Source organism: Pteropus medius, unplaced genomic scaffold, assembly GCF_902729225.1.
Source record: "Pteropus medius unplaced genomic scaffold, Ma_sr-lr_union100, whole genome shotgun sequence".
NCBI classification, from domain to species: domain Eukaryota; kingdom Metazoa; phylum Chordata; class Mammalia; order Chiroptera; family Pteropodidae; genus Pteropus; species Pteropus medius.
In genome coordinates this window covers 260281-278271 of record NW_024352789.1, presented here as the reverse complement: position 1 = coordinate 278271, position 17991 = coordinate 260281, and the positions used below count along the sequence as shown (strand labels likewise).

The 17991-nt window shown below is 65.8% G+C and overlaps 1 protein-coding gene across 2 annotated transcripts; it reads left to right on the top strand.

Annotated features, from left to right (window-relative positions):
• Positions 1–331: 331 nt before the first annotated feature.
• Positions 332–17215, top strand: LMNA (lamin A/C). Of its 2 annotated transcripts, XM_039849883.1 has the most exons (13): positions 332–890; positions 10887–11043; positions 12295–12420; positions 12680–12850; positions 12970–13095; positions 13559–13779; positions 13863–14085; positions 14276–14383; positions 14476–14595; positions 14920–15009; positions 15183–15212; positions 15728–15997; positions 16281–17215. In XM_039849883.1, exons 1-13 carry the CDS (start codon positions 535–537, stop codon positions 16305–16307), a joined length of 2025 nt encoding a protein of 674 aa, XP_039705817.1. In that variant the 5' UTR covers positions 332–534; the 3' UTR covers positions 16308–17215. The 2 variants fall into 2 exon arrangements, with proteins under 2 accessions (XP_039705817.1, XP_039705818.1); XM_039849884.1 differs by lacking the exon at positions 15183–15212 and having other exon boundaries at positions 333–890.
• The last annotated feature ends 776 nt before the right edge of the window (positions 17216–17991 follow it).

The following is a 17991-nucleotide window of genomic DNA, read 5'->3' as shown; positions in this document are numbered from 1 at the left end:
GCCACCTCCTGGCTCCCCGCGCGCCCTTTGCCCACCCACTCTCACCCCTGGGCTCTGCCCTCTACGCCCAAGGCCTGAGGCAGGGGGGACAAGCTTGCAGCCCGGAGCGCAGAGCAGGCGGGAACCAAGACGCGCGCCTCAGCGAAGCCCCGGACGGGCCGGGGTGCGCGGGGGAGGGTGGGGCCCGATCCGCGGCGGCTGGGCAGTCCTCTGCCCCGCTCGCCACTCCCGCCCCCACCCCTGTGAGTGTGCGACGGCCCCTTTAAGAGCGGTGGCCCCTCCTTCCATTCCCAGGACCTATTAGAGCGTTTGCCCAGACGCCGGTGACTCAGTGTTCGCGGGAGCGCCGCAGCCACACCAGCCAACCCGGATCCTAGGTCTGACAGCGCCGGCCCGGGTCCCCGCCTGCCAGGAGTAAGCCGACAGGCGGCCGGCCCCGCGTGTCCGACCCAGAGCCATCTCTGTCCTTCCACCCGAGCTCCGCGCCCTTCCTGCGATCCCTGCCCCGCGGGCAGCGCTGCCATCCTGCCGGCCATGGAGACTCCGTCCCAGCGGCGCGCCACCCGCAGCGGGGCGCAGACCAGCTCCACCCCGCTGTCGCCGACCCGCATCACCCGGCTGCAGGAGAAGGAGGACCTGCAGGAGCTCAACGACCGCTTGGCGGTCTACATCGACCGTGTGCGCTCTCTGGAGACGGAGAACGCGGGTCTGCGCCTTCGCATCACCGAGTCCGAGGAGGTGGTCAGCCGCGAGGTGTCCGGCATCAAGGCCGCCTACGAGGCCGAGCTCAGCGATGCCCGCAAGACCCTCGACTCGGTGGCCAAGGAGCGCGCCCGCCTGCAGCTGGAGCTGAGCAAAGTGCGCGAGGAGTTTAAGGAGCTCAAAGCGCGGTGAGTGCGCCCAGGTGGCGGCGCGCCCAGGTGGCGGCTTGTGGGCGGACTGGTCACCCCTGCTCGGGCCCAAGGCGGCTGCTAACTTTGCCGTCCGGTCTCCTCCCTCCCCAGAACTGCCCCAGCGGGTGCCTGGTAGTGCCAAGGGAACCCGTCAAGACAGGGCAGCAGGGTCCCTGGGAGAGGGTGGGGTACACAAGGAACGAGCGGGCCTCGGGGCCCAGTCGGCCGCGGGCAGGCCCACGTTCAGCCAGGGGAAGGTTCGCCAGCCATCCGGAGCTCCGGGGAGGGCTTGAGCCAAGCAGAACTGGCCCTGCCAGGCCTGCGGAATCCGGGTGCCCCTGGACGCACCGGACTGGGCGAAAGGGCCCTGTCAGAACTTTCTTGGCAGGCTTGGCACAGTGCCAGCTTTGCCGGGCCTGGCTCCGAACACGTGATGTCCACTAAGACGGAGCCCCCAAGCTGGCAGGTGTCCAGTGGTGCTGTGGAGGGGTCACCAAGGCAGGGTGACCCCTGTCTCCCCAACGGGGGCGTGGAGGTGCCCCTTTGCCCTGACCCTTATCGAGTTCCTTCTAAGAGCTGAGAAGCTCTTTTGACTCCCCGCGGGTCTGGGACCACCTCTGGGCCCCGACAGGCCCACCCGGCCGCTCCAGGAGACCGGCCGGCTCCGGGCTCCCCCGCAGCTCCCACAGCCCTTGGCCTGCTTGGCCCAGGAATGCGAGGGAGGGAGGGAGGGAGGGAGGGAGGGAGGGAGGGCGGAGGGAGGCCGCGCGAGGCTCCACCTCGCCAAGCTGCGGTCCGCCCAGGTCTGGCCGCCCCAGCCTCCCGGCGCTCGGCCGGCGTCCTGGAGGGCTTGGGGCTCTGGCCCTCTCATTCCTCCTCCTTGGCCTGAGCCACTTTCGCTTTCCCAGGCAAGCCGAGCAGTCTGCTCTGGCTCGTCGTCTCAGCCCCTGACTTTTCGATCCTCGCTTTAATAAGCTGTGGAATACAGCGACATTTTTGAAATCCAGCCGTTGGGAGCTTCAGGCCACGCCCACCTCACCCATCCCTGCTCCACCCTGCCCCACCTTGCCTGGCTCCACCTTCTTTTCTAAAAAGGCCTCTGGAGCCTGGAAGTTTGGGCTCTCCTCCAGCTCCCCCCACCAGAATTGGGTCTCCCCGTGTCTCCTGCCCCTGTCTCCTTGGAGACCCAAGCCCGAGGGCTCCGTGATGCCCCGTGGTCCCTGGGCGTGGGGCAGCTGTGGTTTGACGACCCGGCGCCTCGCCCTCTGCGCCTTCTCCGGACCTGCTCTTAGAAGCATCGGGGCAGTCTCGGTTCTTCCCACCCCTCAGCAGCCCCCAGCCCAGGCGCGGTGGCCGTGCCCTTCATGGTCACTCCCAGGCGAAGAGTAGGGGGAGCTGCGTGGGGACCCAGCCGGCGGACTTTTATTTCGGCTGAAAGGGGTGGCTCCTGTCTTTCTCATTAGTGACAGGGACAATTCAGTTAGCAGGACAGACAGGAGGCAAGCCAGGGGGATCACCGAGAGGGGCTATGTTCTCAGCCCGCCCACTGGGCCACCAGAGCCCCATCGCAGGTCCCCGTGAGGGGCATTCTTGGCTGGTCCCTCCGGGGCAGACACTGGTGGCGAGTGGAGTCTGGCCTCGTGTGAAGCCAGACTCGTGCGCGGGCTGGTCTCTGCCTCCGGGTGCAGCTGTCCGGGCCTGGGACGGCGCACAGGGGTGTGCCCTGTGGGGCAGGGGAGGGGGTGGTGTGTGTGCTCTTAGTTATATTTAGCCGCTTGCCTCTCTTCTCCCCCACCGATCCTGGCCGGGGAGGCTGGGCTTCCGGAAAAGGGGGGTGGGCTCGTGCACCTGGATCCTGGGCCGATGGGTGGCAGGGTGGAGACAGACAGGGCTCAGGCGGGGTGACAGTCCCCGTCTATGTCCCCAGTGGGAGGAGCCAGGGTTTGTCGCTCTCTTGCTGCTGCTGGGCTCGGGGACAGGCGGAGGCGAGCGGGGCGAAGACTCTGGCAGAGGACTGCGGTGCCCCAGCTTCTCCCACGAAGGCCTGGACAGAAGTGTCTGGTTTAATGTTTAATTAGAGCTCAGAGTTCAGGGCCAGGCTTTGGGCCGAGATGCACAGCTATTTGCGGGATCCAGGCCCAGCCCGGGCACCTCGACCACACCCAAGGGTTTGGGGCATCCTCCTGTTAGCTGGGTTACAGGTTCCAAACACTCCACCCCCACAAACACCTTCACACATTCTTCCCATTCTGGGGCCTCGGTGCAGCAAGAGGACACTGAACGTGCCAGGGAAAGCCCGCCTGGGGTCCGGGTCGGAGCTGGGCCCCACCCCGGGCAGGACAGCTGGGCGGATGACTCAGACTCTGCCCCCCTCCTCCCACCCTGGTGGCTTTACAAGAGACAGTGGGACACAGGGTGGAGACAGCAGATGTCTTAAAGAGAGGAGTGGGGGCCGGAATATCTGCCCCTCCCCGCCACCCCTGCCGCCCGCTGCCCACAATACGGTGGGATGCCTTTCTGCCGCCTTCCTGAGGTCCTGGTGGCCGGGAATCCGGGGCTCCGACAGGCTTTGTGCACGAGTGGCTTTCCGGCTGGGGCTAGAGTTGTGGGCTTGGGCTGCGGGATGGCACCAGGGCCTGTGCCTGGCCAGGAGGAACTGGTGGGGGAAGCTGAGTCAGAAGTGGGGATATCCCGGGCCCACAAAGCAGAAGCGCCTCTTCCCTCCGGACGAGGCCCAGTGCTTGACGACTTCCTGGATTGCCTGCCTGGAACGCAGCCCCAGTGGGGACAGGCGGGCCCAGGTGCATCCAGGCTCCCATCAGGATGAGGACGAGAGGTGTAGAGGCTTGTTCCGTGTCGCACAGCAAGGGGGCGACAGGTTGGGACTTGAGCACAGGCTCAGACCTGACTTCGAGTCAAGTGCTCAAACCACTAAACCTTAGCTTACACGCTTAGCGTCGGGGACAGGTTGGAGGATCGGGGTGACTAGGGCTCACTCTGCAGTCTGAGGGTTCTGCTCCGGGACCGGGGATGCCTCAGTGCTCTGCTGTCCTGCCAGGCTTGTTCGCACCTGAAGGGCAGCCTCCGCCCGGGCCTGGACGTGGGGAGACCCGGGGCCCCACCAGGCCGCAGAGCAGTGCACAGAGCTCTGGGAAGCTGGCGATTCTCGCCATGGGCTTCGTCTGCCTGGAGCTGGACGAGGCGATGCCTTTTGGACGGAGGCCTTGGAGGCCACCTGGGCCCTAGTTGTCACCCGAAAGGAGCCTCCTTCTGTTATAGGGGTGTTAAGCGCTGCCCCCCACCCCAGCCCACATTTTGATTCAAAGGCGCAGCTAAACCTTGGGGCTGAGCAGCACTCAGGGAGCCAAGAGAAGCTGGAGACGGCCCTTCCTGCTCAGGCCCCGGCTGCCTCGCCACGACCGACGCCCCGGGTGGCACTGCCCCGGCCTCCAGCAGTCTGAGACCCCTCCTGAGTGGGATGTGCCCGCTCCCAGTCCCACCCCCAGTGATCAGGGCTGGAGCCGGGGCAGCTGGGGAGACTTCTGGTAGGAGACGCCCTCACCTGCCAACGGTGCCTCTGCTCTGCTCCCCGCCCCTCCCCAGCCCCTTCCACCTCGCAGCGACAGCAGCCAGACCCGGTCTGGCTCAGAGGCCCAGGCACTGGGGCAGCTCCCCCAGCTGCTCCCCGCTCGGGCCCCAGCGTACTGATGGGGACACAGGCTGAGCTCTGACGTCCCTCGGTCTGCCCGGAGAGAGAGCTTCTTAGGGGAGGTTGCAGGGTCTCTTCTGTTAACGAGAGGCCTGGTGACAGGTGGCGTGAGGGAGTGGAAACGACCCTGGCCCTTGGTGTCCTTAGTTCTAGGCTTGGCCCTGCCACTAAATTGATGTGTGACCTTGAGCAAGTCACTTCCCTCTCTGGATTTCCTTAGCAAGAAAGGGGCGAGAGCAGAAGGTCTCCGGGGCTGCCCCGGGCTTCCCAGCACGGTGACGAACGCAGCAAGAAAACAGTCCTCAAATACCAAGCCATCGATATCAAAATCAGATGTGATGGATGTGAATGTAATTAATCGCCAGTGCTATTCTCAATAGAAATGCTTCCCACAAGCTGTGGAATTAGGTCCTGACACCCTCTGTCCTTTTCAAAGAAAGTTTGTGAGACACGGTTAACTATCACGCTTGGCTTACACTTTCTTTCCTCCTGGAAGGAAAGGACGCTTTGCTTTCCGTGCCTCTCTCTTCGGGGCCCTGGGAGGGTTGTGTCAGGAGAGGGAGCATCCCAGTGACCGTGCTGCGGACAGGAGGGAGGCCCTGTGAAAGCCGGGACGGCCACTTAGAGCTGGCCGGGAGGAGGCAGCACGTGCCCGGAGCCGCACGGACGGGTGGCGTGACCTTGAGCTGCCCACCGTCCACCCCAGCCGCACCCATTCTGGTTCCAACCCCGAGGCTGGGCTATGAGGAGCCCTCGGCCCTTACGAATCCCTCAAGGAAGGGAACAGAGTTTGGGAAGGAGGTGGAGCTGCAGGGAAGCCAGGAGGAGTCCTGGCTGGGGGTCTCAGGCCCAGCGAAGGAGCTGAGTCACAGTAGAGCCGTGTGGACAGGAGACGGGACCCTGGGCTTATCCTGTCAGAGAAAATGCCCAGAGGTGGCCTTTTCTTGGGAACTGGGGTCGGCGTTCTTGCTAGAGGGATGAGAGTCTGAATCAGATGGGAGACACATCGATGGGGACAGGACGTATGAATCCCTTCTGGGCTGGCTCAGGGGATCTGACTCCTCGGTTTCAAGGGGCCCGGTTCTGGGCCAGCGGGAGGTGGTGGTTTTGAGGCTGCCGAGCCCACCCCCACCCCCACCCCCACCCCCACCCCCGCCAGCACTGACACTGCCACCCTCTGCCGGCCGAGAGGAGACCTGCACGGCCTCAGCTCGAGCTGGAATGCAGAGCAAACGGAGCTCCTAGGTCGTCCCCTACCACGGTTCTGGATCTTGGGGTGCGGCTCCCGCCCCCTCCCTCTGTTGCCAGGGTTAATAACCACGAGCAACCAGGTGGAGGGCTACTATGTCCTCAGTAAGGCACTGCTGAGCCTCCTCGTGGCGATCCCTCCCCGTGGCCAGTGGCTTCCCTCCCTCCCACCCCCAGGATGGTCTGGCTCCCCCGAGGCCACCCCGTGCCCCTTCATGCACCCACTTCTTCGGGCCTGTCCCCAGGCCTTACCCCTGCATTTTCGTGACAACACAGGAATGATTTCTGGAGAAAAGCCAGGAGGAAGGACAGTAGAGCTTGGCAGGGACCTTGAGGGATGGTTGGTCAGGAAGCTGTCGCCTGTTATCCAGGACCCCAGGCCCCTGGCCTGTGGCCGCAGGCTTCTCCCGCCACTGTGCAGTGCCACGCTGATGTACCCAGCAGCTGCGACTCAGGCCGGGCCCCCTGCCAGGCCCCCGTCTGAACATGTCAACAGGCATCCTGCCCCCTTCTCGGCACCAGCCCCACCCCCACACTTGGAATCAAGACCCGGCTTTGTCTGGGGGGAGGACAGCTGGGAGCCTGGCGGCTCTGGAAGGGGACCGGCTGGCCTCAGTCCCTGAGCATGTGTGGCAGGGTCACACCCAGGAGACACGTGGGGAAGCAGAGCTGTGGCTGCTGTGGGCACATGGGCCCGTGTGGGGAGGTCAGGAGCGGGGCTACCATCTGCATTCTGGGGGTGCGACATCCCGAATTCACAGGGTGGGGCTTGGGGAAGGCTCGGGGGGCGTCTACGTCCCCGAACACCTGTCCCCTCGCTCACTCGCCTTAAGGGCGCCTCGAGTGCCAGGCAGGGCAGCCTGGCGTCCAGCCTTCCCACGCCCTGCCCTTACGTGAAAGCGAGGGCAGACCCGCCACAGAGCCACGCAGTGGGCCCCTGGGGGCTGGGGGGTGTCACGCCTCCCGCTTTGCACACCGTTGCGGGAAGGTGTGAGGTGGCGGGGGTTTCACGGCCTCTCCACGCCCCTGAACACATCACGCCATTGTCTGTGTTCTGTCCCGCCTGCTCTGAGAGTCAGCCCGCCTGCCCCAGGCCTCGGTTTCCCCATCTGTGAGGAGCAGGAACTGGTCCGGGAGAGGGGCCCCCGGGAGCCTCGAGCATATGAACCTCGTAGTGTCAGGGCATGTGGGGACACACAGGAAAACCCCAGAGAGACCTCGTAAGTGGAAAGAGAATAGACCAGCAGGTAAATGGCAGCTGGACGCCTTTGGGAAGAGAAGTGGGGTGCGGCCGGGGCGGGGGCTCCAGGGCAGGGCTGAGGCAGCTGGGTTTGGAGAGATGGGGGTAGGAGGGGTGGGGGAGGGGCCATATGGCAGTGGGAGGACTTACTGGGACAAAGGGAGGATGGGGAGGGCTGTGCCTAAGCCAGGGGGGCAGGGACCCTGCCACCCAGCGAGCCCTGCCCTGCCCGGCCAGAGGGGGCGCCCTTTCCTGTGAGGCAGCTGTGCCCAGAGGCTCAGCGGCCTGTGCCCCCTGCCCTGCGCTGCCCTCTAGGGCCCCCCGCAGGTGCAGCATGGGGAACTCCGTGGGCCGGTGAGGCTGGGGGGCCGAGGGGTGGCCCCTGCGGGGACCGGGCTGGGTCTGAGGGAACCCCTTGGCCATCTTCCCCTCCTACTTCTTATTTTAGCCCCTGTGTCTGCTCCTCCTGTCTCTTCCTCAGCCCAGGGAAGGAAACGGGGGGCCGCCCCTCTAGGCCTAGCGACTCGCTCCCAGCATCCGGGCCCAACGGGCCTGCGGCTTCCATATCTGGCATCTGAGCCGGGCTGAGGAGGGTGACTCAGCGGGCGGGTCAGCGCCTGGCCCCGTGCCCACCCAGCCCCTCTGCGGCGCTGGGCGCCTGCCTTCCCCACGAGCAGCCCCCAGAGCCTGGCGTGCAGAGGCCTGCTGCTGGGCTTCCCCCGCCAGCAGCCGCCACGCAGGCCCAGCCCCCTCTGTCCCCGTGCGTGTGTCCCTCGCTGCCCCCGTTCCTCTCACCCCACCCCTCCCTGCCTTGGAGAGCAGATCTGCCAGCCGTGGGAAGAGTTAGCAACAGGATGCCCAGCCCTTCTTGCCTACGAGGCTGCTGGGATGCGGCCAGCCCTGAGCTTGAGGAACCTGGATGCAAAGGAGAGCCAACCCCGCCCCCCCCCGGGCATGGCGCGGGGTGCGAGGCAGGACATGGGCAGAGCTGGGTCCCCTGTGGGCATTAAAGGACTTCCCGACCCCTGCCCGGGTATTGTCTGCCTGAGGATGAGTCACCTGCGGAGCCCTTGTTCCCACCCTTCCCCGCTGCCCTTGCCTGCCCCACCCTGTCTCCCTGCCAGGCCGGTGTCCGCGGTCAGCACGTGCCCGCTCACCCGCTGCCAGCTCCCAGTGGACTCGGCACAGGCAGCACCCCGCCCCAGGCGGCGCTCCTGGCCAGTGTCTGTCCCGGGTCCCACCTAGGGTGCCCGGGCCTGGGGAAGGGCTGGGGGAGCCGTCTCGGGGAGTGCGTGTGGCTCCCTGGCCACAGCCCCAGAGTCTGAGTCATGAGCTGTGAGTGGCTCCCGCCCCACAGTTGGGGGTGCCCCCGCCTGGCCGAGGAAGCCACGGAGGCTCATCCTAGGCCCCACTTCCCTCCCTGCTCTCGGCTGGCTCCCTCATGGGCAGGGCGGCCCAGTCCTGCCAGGCATCCCATCCAGGAGGGAAGGGGAAGTGGCCGGGACAGAGTGACAGGTGTGAGGCCGCACAGGGCTCTGCCTGGGTTTGCTCAGCCCCACGGCAGGGGCCCCCAGGCCATCTCGTAGGGCAGCTGTGCAGACCGAGTTAAAGTGTGGTGTCTGGAGCAGCACCTGGTACCTAGTCAGCTCCATACAAGCGTTGGCCATTATCGTGTTATTATTCTTACCGCCTCCCTGCTTTGCGGGGCGGCAGGAAATGAAGAGATGAGACTGAAGGGCAAATTCCTGTAGTGGTCCAATTAGGAGCTCACTGTGGACAGGGACGGTGCACCTGTCTCCTGGGTTGGTCGGTGTCTGCTGGGTGTTCCAAGGACTCCCCAGTCCCTCTGGTATCTGAGGAGGTGGGGAGGCGGATCGAGGGGAGATGCCCTTGAGCTGCCTCCTGAAGCCATTGTGCCCTCCGGCCTCTCCCAGGGTGGGCCGGCAGCTCAGGCCCTTGCTCCTGCTGGCTCTTGGCTCTCTCTAGAGCTGTGGCTTCGGAAGCAGTGAGGTGGCAGGGCGTCCTGGTCAGCAGCCAGAAGCGACTGACCCGGTCCCGACCGCGGTCCACACTGGGCCCTTTGTGCCTCAGTTTCCTTCTCTGTCAAAGGAGAGGCTTGAGCTGGACCCACTCTAAGCTCCCCCTAGCTCTAGACTCTGGGAGCCTCCTGATGGCCAGCTGCGGCCGTTGGCTGGCCCGGGTGCAGGCCGCTCCTGGAAGGCCTCGCCAGCCTCAGCAGCGACCCGGGTCCTAGGTCCCCCGCCTCCCCTGCGGCTGCCTCAGCTTCGGAAAAGTTCTGAAGTCATGGAAAGTTGGGGCTGTGCTCCCAGCCAGGGGCTGGGCCGGATGGCAGCCAAAACCTGAGCTGGGTTTTGACTTTATTTTTAGCTTTTCTGGCTGAGACGGAGGAGGGGAGACATCCTCCGGTTCTGGAAGGGCCTGCTTTCACAGGAGACAGACACCGTTGCATTAAGCAGCTTGTTCCGAGGTGTGGCCAGAGGCCCAGACGGGAGCGCGTGTGCAGGCAGGGGTGCTTCCCGCAGGTGTTCGTGCCCTTCCCTTCGCAGGCCTGTCCGGACGTCACTGTCCCCTCCCAGGGCAGCCCCGTTGAAGGGGCGGGGGCTCCCATCTGAATCTCCCAAGGTGGCCGGAGGACACGGCCGCGCCCTTCCGCGTGGCAGGAGCTCAGCGCCTCTGAGGCGGGAGGAGGGTGTTGGCAGGGCCGCTCTCCGCCTTTCCAGGGCAGGATTCTTCCCCTGCCCACGTCTGGTTTTCTCTTCCTCCGTCTGCCGTGGCGGGCTCTTCCTGGGGACTGATACGTTGCAGATGGCGGCCGGGACAGGCCCCGTGGCGCTCCCGCAGCCCCTGCTCTGCTGCTTCCTCTCCCCACACGCCGTCACGGACCGTGACATCTGGAGGGTTCTCGGGTTCCCCAGAGGTTTTAAGGCAGTGGGACCCCTCTATTTCTCCAGTTCGGTGTCCCGCAAAACCGATCAGGGGCCCAGAAAAGGGGAGGGCCTGGCGGAGGCGGAGCGTTCGCTTGGGTCTAGCTAAGCGCCCGGTTTGAGGGGAGCTCCGAGGCCCAGGGGCCGTGTGTGGAGCCGGGGCCCAGGCCTCTGGTAGAGGGACCGGGCTCTGATGGGGCAGAGGCAGAGAGGCCGGAACCCCTGTGCTCTGCCCGGAACAGGGGGCCCAGACCAGACCTGAGTCAGGGGACTGTCCACACCACACCTCGTGTCCCCCTCAGCTCTCCCTGACCTCTCACCAGCTTTCCCTCCCACGGTCCCCAGACCGTGAAGGGACTGGGAGCGGTGACGGCACCTTTGGGGCCCCGACTGAGGACTGTCGGGGACGCAGAGACCCCCGCCTGGGTGCCCGGCCCGCGGGCAGGGAGGCCTGGCTGAGTGCGACGTGGGTGGAGTCTGGGAGGAGCCCGTTAGGGCCTCGTGTGGGAAGGGCTGACACAAAGGTGGCCCTGTCTCTGAAAAGAACAGGAGCGGAGAGAGGGAAAGCATTCATCTCCTGGGACGCTTCGCCCTTGGCCCCAGGCACGTTCCTGAGCACTGAGTCATGGGAAGGGTGGGGAAGCAGGAAAGGGGTTTCGGGGACTGTGGGGAAGTGGGAGTCCAGCCCCAGAGGCTGGCGGGTGCCAGGAACCAAAACCCAGGACGCCCTCTCCTGGCAACTGGAGGGACGGCAGAGCCGGGCCCCGCAGCTGACCTCCGGCAAAGTGACGGGGCTCTCTCTAGGGACGCAGACTCCTCCCCTTACGCCCACTCTTCCCTTGCTTCTCTAGCAATACCAAGAAGGAGGGTGACCTGATGGCCGCCCAGGCCCGGCTCAAGGACCTGGAGGCTCTGCTCAACTCTAAGGAGGCCGCGCTGAGCACGGCCCTCAGCGAGAAGCGCACGCTGGAGGGCGAGCTGCATGACCTGCGGGGCCAAGTGGCCAAGGTGACCCCGCCCGCCCCGGCCCCCTCACAGACGCACACTCACGCTCAGGAGGTGCCTGGTCTGGCCTGTGCCCGGGCCTCGCAGCCTGTCTTGGCATCGTGGCTTGTGCCAGCCACACATCCTCCGCTTTGCCACCGAGCACACGCGTCTACCACAGTGATGCTAACATAATCCACAGGCCGTTTCCTCCTGCCTTTCCAATGGCTGGTGCCTGGCCCTGGTCCCCTCCCTCCCGGCTGGCCCTCCTACAGAGAGCTGCGACCCCTCCGGGGGACAGGAGAGGAGTGTGCCCTGTCCGCAGAGCCCACGGGCGGGAGCTGATGCTCAGCCATACGCAGGACGCGTGTCTGTAACGCGTGGCATGTGTTGAGTGGTCTTTACTTTCAAAACGCTTTGCCGTCTACTCTGTTCTCTGATTTCTCATGGCACAGGCTAGGAACAGAAACCAGGAAGCTGGCTCGTTCCCAGTTTCCCAGCCTCGTCTGCTTAGAGCAGGGCCAGGGCTTGTCCTCTGCCCAGCGTCCGTCCTGGGCTCTGTCCCCTCCCTCCCAGCCCCACCACCACAGTACACCGTGGAGAGACCGGGAGGTGCCAGCGGGCTGACTGCAGAACCCAGCCTGGCCCATTCTCCCCCAGGCTCCTGCCTCCGGCTCCACCCCGCCCCCCAGCCCTTCCCCAGCCGCGCTGGCCAGCCTGTGCCTTCCCGGGTGAAATCTAAGAGGGGTGCCCCCCCTGCTCAAACTCCAGAGGGTCTTTTCATGGCAGCTAAGAGTGCATCTCTTCACGCCCAGCCCCTGCTCACCCCCACCCTCGCCCCACCCAGGCGTCAGCAGTACTGACCCTCTGGGGGACCCTGAAGTACACGTGCGCCTTCAGACCGCCGTGCCTTTGCACGTGCTCTTCTCGGCCCGGCCCCACTAACCTGCCCTTCAGGTCTCAGCCTCTTGGAGTGCTCCTCAGAGCCTCGTCTACCTCCCAGGCACACTGGCTCCCTCTCTCGTGTTCCCTCCAAACCAGGGACATGTGCCTTTCTAGGAATTGCCGGATTGTGCCAGAGAGGGGAGGGGAGGTCTCTTTTCTGAGCATTGTACCTACCCAGAGTAGCCGCTGTGAGCGCGGAGATGGCACGGCCTCCGTGGGCACCCAAGGCTCTCTCCCTGGACCTGTCCCACACATACAAGGGGATGCGCCGGGAGCAGCCCACTCCTCAGCCCCTCCCAGCTCGGATGTTCTCTGCTCGCTCCTTCTCAGCTCGAGGCAGCCCTGGGGGAGGCCAAGAAGCAGCTTCAGGACGAAATGCTGCGGCGGGTCGATGCCGAGAACAGGCTGCAGACCCTGAAGGAGGAGCTAGACTTCCAGAAGAACATCTACAGTGAGGTAGGCACTGCGGGCCGGGGCGTGGCGACAGGCACCGAACGTGCGTGCTGACAGGCACCGGACGTCGACCGCCCGGTCAGGGCTCAGCTACTTGACTCCCTCCAGGAGGGTGGCCAGGGCGTGGGGCGACCAGCACCATCTCCCAGGTCGAAGTGCGGCTGACAGTGGCTCCTGGGGTTGGGACCGGCGGGGAGCCTGGCTCTGGGTCGCAGCCTCTGAGGACCTAGTTCTGATCCGGGTTTGTGTCCGACCCTTCCAGGAGCTGCGTGAGACCAAGCGCCGCCACGAGACCCGGCTGGTGGAGATTGACAACGGCAAGCAGCGGGAGTTTGAGAGCCGGCTGGCCGACGCCCTGCAGGAGCTGCGGGCCCAGCACGAGGACCAGGTGGATCAGTACAAGAAGGAGCTGGAGAAGACCTACTCTGCCAAGGTGCGGCGCGCCCACAGCGGGCCGGGTGGAGGGGGCGCTGGGGGTGCCCAGGACCGGGGTGCGGGGAGCCCTGCCCGGGCCCCTGTAGCCCTAACCCTGTGCACCGCCCCCCACCCCAGCTGGACAACGCCAGGCAGTCGGCGGAGAGGAACAGCAACCTGGTGGGGGCCGCCCACGAGGAGCTGCAGCAGTCCCGCATCCGCATAGACAGCCTGTCCGCCCAGCTCAGCCAGCTGCAGAAGCAGGTGCCGCCCCTCCCCCCACCCAGCTCAGCCAGCTGCAGAAGCAGGTGCCACCCTCCCCTTCGCAGGCAGCCGGGGCGGGGTGGAGGTGAGGGGCCGCAGACAAAGGGCCTGGGACCTGGAGGCACAAGGCCTGTGCTGCTCCAGGACCACCCCTTAGCCGCCCGCCGAGAGCCTCGGTTTCCCACGTGTAAGTGGAGGTCATTGCAACCCTCCCGACTCAGTAGATCTGCCAGGAGCCACCGTGTGAGGCGTTAGAAGCCACCGCATGACTCTAGCTGGGGGTGCCTCTCCTGAGGCAGAAATAGGTTCTGGCCCCAGAGCAGGGGTTCCAGTCAGACACTGGGAGGGGCCAACGGGTGGCCGGCCCAGGCCAGTCAGAGCCAGTGACAGGCCCTGAGGGGAGCCTGGGGTGCCTGGGGAGGGTGGCCCTGGGGAGCTCACGAGCCCCGCCTGCCTCACCCAGCTGGCAGCCAAGGAGGCGAAGCTGCGGGACCTGGAGGACTCACTGGCCCGCGAGCGCGACACCAGCCGGCGGCTGCTGGCGGAGAAGGAGCGGGAGATGGCGGAGATGCGGGCGCGGATGCAGCAGCAGCTGGACGAGTACCAGGAGCTGCTGGACATCAAGCTGGCGCTGGACATGGAGATCCACGCCTACCGCAAGCTGCTGGAGGGCGAGGAGGAGAGGTGGGTTGCGGAGGCGTCTGGGTGCTCGCAGGCGTTGGCCTGCCCGCGCTTGACCTGGCCCCCAACCTCGTCTCTGTCCCCAGGCTCCGCCTGTCCCCCAGCCCCACCTCGCAGCGCAGCCGAGGCCGTGCCTCCTCCCACTCGTCCCAGACGCAGAGTGGGGGCAGCGCCACCAAGAAGCGGAAGCTGGAGGCCGCCGAGAGCCGCAGCAGCTTCTCCCAGCACGCGCGCACCAGCGGGCGCGTGGCGGTGGAGGAGGTGGACGAGGACGGCAAGTTCGTGCGGCTGCGCAACAAGTCCAGCGAGGTAGGCGCGGGCGGGGCGGGGCGCGGTGGGGGCGCTGCGGGGCACGCACGGGCCTCCCCCGCGCGCCAGCTCCCCGGGCCTTCCGCAATTGTTACCCTTGGGAAGGGGATGCCTGCCTGGGTCCCTGAGCCAGGTGAACCCCGCATGTGGACCCACGTACCCTACCTTCCCCATCCTCCCCTCCTGCCAGGACCAGACCATGGGCAACTGGCAGATCAAGCGCCAGAACGGAGATGACCCCTTGCTGACCTACCGCTTCCCGCCGAAGTTCACCCTGAAGGCCGGGCAGGTGGTGACGGTGAGTGTCGGCGTCTGGGCTCTGGGCGGGCACCGGTTGGCCTGAGGACGGGTGGCTGGAGTGAGCACCCTTCTCTGATCCTCCCTCCGCAGATCTGGGCTGCAGGAGCTGGGGCCACCCACAGCCCCCCGACCGACCTGGTGTGGAAGGCACAGAACACCTGGGGCTGTGGCAACAGCCTGCGCACGGCCCTTATCAACTCCACCGGGGAGGTGAGTGTGCGCAGGCTGGCCTCTGCGGGACAAGGCTCCCTGGGGCCACGCCAGAGCCAGCCGCCCGCACTCCCAGGGGAGGCTTGCTCCCCAGCAGCCTGAGGGGCGGGAGGTAGACAAGAGGGTCTTAAGGGGGGAGCATGCTCCTGCCCTCACAGTCGGGCGCTGTCCCTCTGGGCTGGACACTGATTCCTGCCATCACCGCAAAGGTCAGGCAAGCAGCAAGCTGGACGAGGGGCAGGCCACGGGAGAGGCTCTCGGGCACGCTGCCCGCCCCTCCCCGGCCCTGCCCCTAACTCTTGGGCCGGGCTGTGTCCGTGGCAGGAGGTGGCCATGCGCAAGCTGGTGCGCTCAGTGACTGTGGTCGAGGATGACGAGGACGAGGATGGAGATGACATGATCCATCACCACCACGTGAGTGGCAGCCACCGCTGAGGCCACGCCCACACCCACACCCACACCGGGCGCCAGCCAGGCCCGGCCGCCTCGCCCAGCCTCCCCACACAAAATCTTGTCATTAAAGAGTGTTTTGGAACTTGACTTGCTGCCCTGGCTCTTCTTCTCTCTCCTCCCCATACCTTGAACAGGGACCCCAGGTGTCTGGGCGCCCTACTCTGGTAAGGAAGGGAGTGGGAACTCTCGGTGCCATGGAGTACTCCCGTGGGAGCAGTGGGCCGGGGTCTGGACAGACGTGGGCGCCCCCTCCCCGCCTCTCCCTCCCTCCCTCCCCCTCGCATGCGTTCCTTTCTCGTCAGCCCCTAGCCCCTTCCTGCTGCATGCCCGGCTCCTCTGCTCCGCGGCCTCTCTCGCATCTGGTTACGCCCTCCCCGTTCATCTGCTTGTGCCAGCCGCCCGCCAAGCCTGCTCCTCTCCCCTCTCCCTCTCGAGCCGAGGAGCCAGGACAGCGTCACAGCCCCCGCCCCCTTGCCCAGGTCTTCTTGACCCTGCTGCCCACCCTGCCTTCCCTGCCAGTCCAGCCTCCCAGGCCCTTGTCGGCCACCCGCCGGCCCCTCGGCACAGCCCGGCCGTCCTGCCCGGTGGCCCCGGCCCACAGGAGCCCGGAGCGGGGCGCTCGGCTGAGCAGGCAGTTCCCGGACTCGCCGTCCCGCCTGAGCCTTGTCTCCCTCCCCAGGGCTCCCACTGCAGCGGCTCGGGCGACCCCGCCGAGTACAACCTGCGCTCCCGCACCGTGCTGTGCGGGACCTGCGGGCAGCCTGCCGAAAAGGCGTCCGCCGGCGGCGCGGGAGCCCAGGTGGGCGGATCCGTCTCCTCTGCCTCCTCCGCGTCCAGCGTCACGGTCACTCGCAGCTACCGCAGTGTGGGGGGCAGTGGGGGTGGCAGCTTCGGGGACAACCTGGTCACCCGCTCCTACCTCCTGGGCAACTCCAGACCCCGAACCCAGGTGAGTTGTCCCTTTGCCTCCATAGCCCGCTAGCAGAGGACCCTGGTCCTCGAGGGTTAGGACGGGGTGGCCCTGTGGGGGGCAGAGCCTTCTCCTCCGCAGCCCGGGGGAGTAGGAGCCTCCCCCTGCCGCCCCAGATTCTAGGCAGTCAGTCCACTCCTGCCCCTGCCCCTCCTGTCTGAGCCCCAGGCTGGAGGGCAGGCGCAGGGCTATGGCTGGGGGGCGGGGTGCGGGTTGGGGCCGGCACTGCTGCTCACACCTCTCCCCTTCTCTCCTCCCGTAGAGCCCCCAGAACTGCAGCATCATGTAGTCCGGGACCTGCCGGGCCGGGGTGGGCCGGAGGCCTCCTGCTTCCTCCACGGTCATGCCCACCGCCTCCCTGCACCTCGCGGGAGGGGCTTCAAGCCAAAGAAAATACCCCTTTGTTTTTTCTTCTATGTTTTGTTTTTTTTTCTAAGAGAAGTTATTTTCTACAGTGGTTTTATACTGAAGGAAAAACACAAGCAAAAAAAAAAAAAAATAGCATCTATCTCCATTCGCTTTTCACTGTCTCTGCTTCCAGGAAGCTCTGTATCTGCCTTAAACCGAAGACGGCTCCCTCCAGGAGCCACGGGGCAGGGGGGCCTTTGTGGAGCCGAGTCTCTGCTTTTCTGCCCTGCCCGCTGCCCCCACCCCAAACCCCACAAACATGGTGCCTGAGGCAGGTGTGCAGCCTTCCCGGCCAGCCTCCAAGGGAGCAGGGGCGAGCTGGGCCCCTGGGCTGGCCACCATCAGCCCGGCATGCCTGGCCGCCTGGTCGAGGCTCCTCTGCCTGCCCACCCCCAGCCCCACCCCTGCCCCTAGCCCCGGGGTGACTTGATTTCCCCCGGGTACCAGCTGTGCTTGCTTTTCCTATACTTCACGTAGACAAGAGATGGGAAGGAGATGGGGGCTGACAGAAGGGGAAGGAACGTTAGTCTGAGCCAGCTTTCACCCGGCTTCAGAGCCGGGCTGGGGCTGCCCAGTCACCGAAGGTGAGGTCAAGTGCATGCAGGGGAGGAGCGAGAGGGAGGCTCACTAAAAGGGTGAGAGCCTGCAAGGCCCACTCCATGGGAGGATGGCGAGAGGGGGTGGAGGGTGTGTGGCAGTGGTTTCTGGCAAACACTAAGGATCCCCTTGCTACCCACTTCCCATCTGCACCCCTCTCTCCTCCCCAGATCAATACACTAGTTGTTTTTATCCCTGGCTGCTTGGTGTCTTTGTCAGTGGGCGTCACCGTCTGTTCTGAGGGACAGACACACAAATGTGCAGTCACCGCTGCACAGCCTCAGCCCTGCTCTGGGGTGGGCGGGATGAGCCCTCAGCACCCGGGGGCAATCGGTGGTGGCCGGTGGCAGAGGCGGTGACGGCAGCACCACCCACTCGGGCGCTCCGCCGTGGGAGTCCCTCGGAGGCGGACTCTCCTGCCTGCGTCCTTCGTCCCACCGTGGTCGTGCTGGCCCTGAGCTCGGCATGAACACGCCTCCGCGGACCCAGGCCGAGCGGGTGGGAGCTGGGGAGGGTCGTGAGCAAGGAGGACTGACAAGCGGACCAGGGCCCTTTGCGCCACACTCTGCTCTGCTTGGAGAGGGGCAGCGAACAAGCCGGCGTGCCCCGTCAGGAATGTGGGCCGGGGGACCGGGGAGTGTCGGGTGGGCAGGGCCCTGGGGGCTGAGGGAAAGCCGGCCAAACGGGAAAAGGCTCCTGTAACCGGCCCCTCAGGGGCCTTTGTGGTTCCAGAGCATCGCTGCGCTGTCTCATCCCACCCTCGCACTGTCCCGAGAGCTGGTCGTGTCCCCTCTGCCCCTGGAAATGGGCTCAGAGTTCACCTGCCTGAGGCCACACAGTTAGGAGGTGACCGGGATCCCAAGGGCTCTGGCTGCAAACCCTGGCTCCTGCGACATCGCACTCCCCCGCCGAACAGAGTGATGACGAAATATAAGTTTACACTCCCGGGGCAAAAGAATTGCGCACCT